Here is a 3,684-nt window from a genome sequence, read left to right on the forward strand (position 1 = left end):
GGTATTTGACATTGACATTGAGTGGTATTTGACTGGGAGCCGTGTACTGGTATTCATTCAAGTTTCCAGTAGAGTCTGTCTCATAGTATCTTCTGGGTTAAGGAAGTGCCCAGAACAGGAAAGGTGCTTAAGAAAGTTGTGCTAAATAAATGCTATTGTTGTACTTTTGATACGCATGTGGAACTCATACTTGCTTGTGTGATGCCTGTGTACATTATGAAAGGAGTGGTTGCTTTTCTCTTTTGCCATAGATGGCATGAAAACAGTTGTTGTGTTTTTTTTTTTTTTGAGAATGTTCATGAGAAATATCAGCCCTCTTTTCATTTTTTTTTTTAAGATAAGGCATTAAAGTATATATTTGGGGAAACTGATGAAGGATTTTTCTTCCATGATTTATGTTTTCTAGGGCTTTGGATTTTGTTCATGGTTCCTAAACTGAAGCAGATGTTTCATAATCAAATCGTACAATTATTGAACCTGCTGGGGACAAACGTGTAGTATGAAGGAGTGGAGATGTTCTGAGTAGATCTCCATTCATTTGGTGATCGGTGTTCCAATGTTTAGAAACTCACCACTTTTCCAGGCAATCATGATCGCATGTCTCTTCTGTTCTGCCTTTTTCCGGTTATGATTTTCATCTGTCAGGCATATTAAGTATGAGATTTCGTGCCTCAAATTTCATAGCTAAACCACTCTTCCTGTGGAATGCTCCAAAAAAAATCCATTTTAAGTAATTACATACAAGGGAAGAAAATTAAGAACTTGGAGGCAGAGGACCTTCACCCAAGGATGTCAACCTTGCGCCTACAGCAAGAAGGCTCCAAAGAAAGTTTTATCTTCTTTTGTGTAATCCACTAAAGAGATGTCACTGACATTCACCATCAGCTTGTCCCCTTCCTGCAGGGAGAACATGGCCCCTAAGTAGATGGGCTGGAACCAGTTGCTGCCTACTTCGCACACTGACTTGGTCCCCATTAGGAGCTGGGTCGGCTCCGGGTAGCTGTCTGTTACCTTGGTGATTACGACAATGATGGAGTCTGGCTTGTTCAGTCGGCTCCCTTGGCGGATTTCACCACACTCAGACGTGGTCCCTCGGAACGTGACCTGGGAGTAAACAAAGTATTCTCCAGACTCTGGGATCACCAGGAATTTATTTGTATAGTTCATCCGGTTCTTGGTGAAGGCCAAGCCAAGTTCATGTTCCCAATGCAGGGCTGGGAACTGACTTTTCAAGGGCTGTGTGGGAGTTTGTCTCACAACTGCAGAGACAAAAAAGAGAGTTAATTTGCTTGTGTCTGAGCTTGCTTTGCCAAAAAGAGTCTCCTATTATTTTCCAAGTACAGTGATTGAACAAAACCAATGACTAACAAGTTCCTTGAGGAGGAATAAAGGGAGGAGATGTAAGTGGATAAACTTTTGTTCAGAGAAGAGCATCTTAGGGCACATTATTTTGCCTCTCTGCACCCGAGTTTTCTTTCCTGATCATGTAGAATTTTACCTGAGCCCCATGATCCTGGAAAACGGTGAAGGTTGAGAAACCTCACTCTTTTGGGTTTCAGAAAACAACCTCCTTTCAAAGAACCTCTTCTCCAAATGGCTGAGATAAAACTGGTGGGTGTCCCCTGTGCGTCTCTGACGAGGCCAGACTCCAGATCCTCCAAACCCTGACTCTCTGCCCCATAAATGATTAGCTGAACTGTTTTGTCCCCATGGGTCCACTGGAACATACTGCTTCTTAACCAGACTTTGGTTACGCTTCTCTCCTTCCTCCTGGCCCCTGAGCTTTGGGCCTGCCCTCAGCCCAGGGCCAGCCTATAGTCTTTCCTGAGAATAGGCTGCCCTCAGGGTGAACATTCTCTGACGCTTGCCAACCTTCATCCCACTTCCTCACACCTGGTCGGTTCCAGCTTTGCTTACTCCTTTCTGTAAAAGAAAACCCCGTTCAGCCTAACCCCCAAGACACGTGTAGGCCTTAAGGGCCAGAGCATTCTCCCTACTGCGAGTGACCTTCCCTCTCCCTTCTCTCATGCTGCAATATTCTTTTGGCACAAACTCTCTCCTTACTAACTAAGCATTGGTTTTTCACTTGACATCTCTTTCCTTAAAAAAAAAAAAAAAAAAAAAAAAAAAAAAAAAAAAACCCCAAGGAAAAAAAAAAAAAAGGCGGGGGGGAAAAAANAAAAAAAAAAAAAAGGACATAAAAACACCCATGGAAAAGATAAAAAAGGACGGTGTGGATAAAATACCTAGCTTTTAGCAATATGCTTTAAACTGCTTTCACATTGATTAGCCTTTTGTTTCAGACCTACTGTCCAACAGAGAGGGCATTTCAGAGAGTCAGGGGCTCCCTGTAGCTCCCCTGCAATGCTATGGGCCAAAGTTACATGAGACGCAGGCAGTGATTAATAAAAAATCACCATGCAGGGCAGATATTGGAATGGGAGATGCAGAACCTTTTGGAAATGTTTCTCTGACACCAACAGAGCCAAAATATAAGCCGATGTAATTGACTGGTGGAGTGGAAGGGGCCGGGGCTTTGGGCCACAGAACTCAGGTCCAGCTCTGGCTCTAAGGCACGTGAAGTTTTCAGTAGTGTGGGTCCCTTCTCTCCGAGTCTCTATTTCCTGTCTGTGAACTGGAGATAAAGCCCCTTCATTCCTTGTTTGGAAGATCAAGTGAACAAAAGAGACACAGTCATTTTTCTCCCGATGGCTAGATACGGCAAGTACTCAACACTTACTTATTTTCTTTCCCCAAATAAACTAGTATCTTCCGTTTTGGCAGATTAAAATATAAGCTTATTCCACCTTATATATTTCAACATGTTCTTATGTTTGCGTTATTTACAAGTCCACACGATTTCCTCGGACATATAAATGAATGCTTTTATGAAGTATGTGCACAGCATGAAAAAAAGTGAATTGGGACCAACTCATTGATTTTAAATAAAATAATCTGCAGTAAATGAATATTTTTTAGGAAAATAAAAAGATATAGTTTAATTTCCTATGAGTGCTTTCGAAGTCCGTAACAACCACCAGTGTGTGCCATCAGCCATAGCTTAGGGATAGTTTATGTTTAAGGAAATATTTAGCAACCTTCACACCCAGTGGCTGACTAGAAACTTGGTTCCTGGATTTTTCTAAAGCCCCTGTTCTGAGGCTGACTGGACTATGGTTTGTTTTGCACAATGACACGTGTTCAGGACACGTGTGGTCTCTCTGGCCCCTGCGTTAAATGGCCCCTGGAGAGCTCTATCATCTCTGTGCAAACTCTGTGAAAGGCATTTTTATTAACCACTCCTGGTCCTCTCCCTTCCCACTGAGGGTGATGCAGCAGATTAAAAAAAAAATCCTCTCGGATGTCACAGAGGCAAAAATCGTTTAGTCTCTAGACAAAGCAAGTCCTGTTAAGATGGTCTGCAATCAATGTGGCAGCCAGTGGGAGTTAGGGGAGGAAGTGCGTTGTAATGGAGTCAGTGAAGGTCTAGGAGTCAGTGCAGTTCTAGGAGTCAGACTCGATCCGCAGCTCTTCCTAGTCATGCATGTGACTTGGGACAAGTGACTTAACTTGTCAGAGCCTCAGTGTGCCCCCTCGTCAGGCTGAAATGAAGATTAAACGAGATTGTGGATGTAAAATGCCTACCACAGTGCCTAGTACACATTAGGAGCTAGTTACCTCCCA

The 3,684-nt window shown here is 43.0% G+C and overlaps 1 protein-coding gene across 1 annotated transcript in view; it reads right to left on the reverse strand.

Annotated features, from left to right (window-relative positions):
* Positions 1-331: 331 nt before the first annotated feature.
* The window catches only part of TNFSF15 (TNF superfamily member 15), a 15,738-nt gene continuing 12,385 nt past the window's right edge, over positions 332-3,684 (reverse strand). Inside the window, exon 4 of the mRNA XM_077769922.1 lies at positions 332-1,259. Within this exon, the coding sequence (XP_077626048.1) occupies positions 805-1,259 (455 nt within the window). The 3' untranslated portion in view covers positions 332-804. The remainder of the gene's footprint in view (positions 1,260-3,684) is intronic.

Source organism: Crocuta crocuta, unplaced genomic scaffold (assembly GCF_008692635.1).
Source record: "Crocuta crocuta isolate KB4526 unplaced genomic scaffold, BGI_CrCroc_1.0 scaffold95, whole genome shotgun sequence".
Lineage (NCBI taxonomy): Eukaryota > Metazoa > Chordata > Mammalia > Carnivora > Hyaenidae > Crocuta > Crocuta crocuta.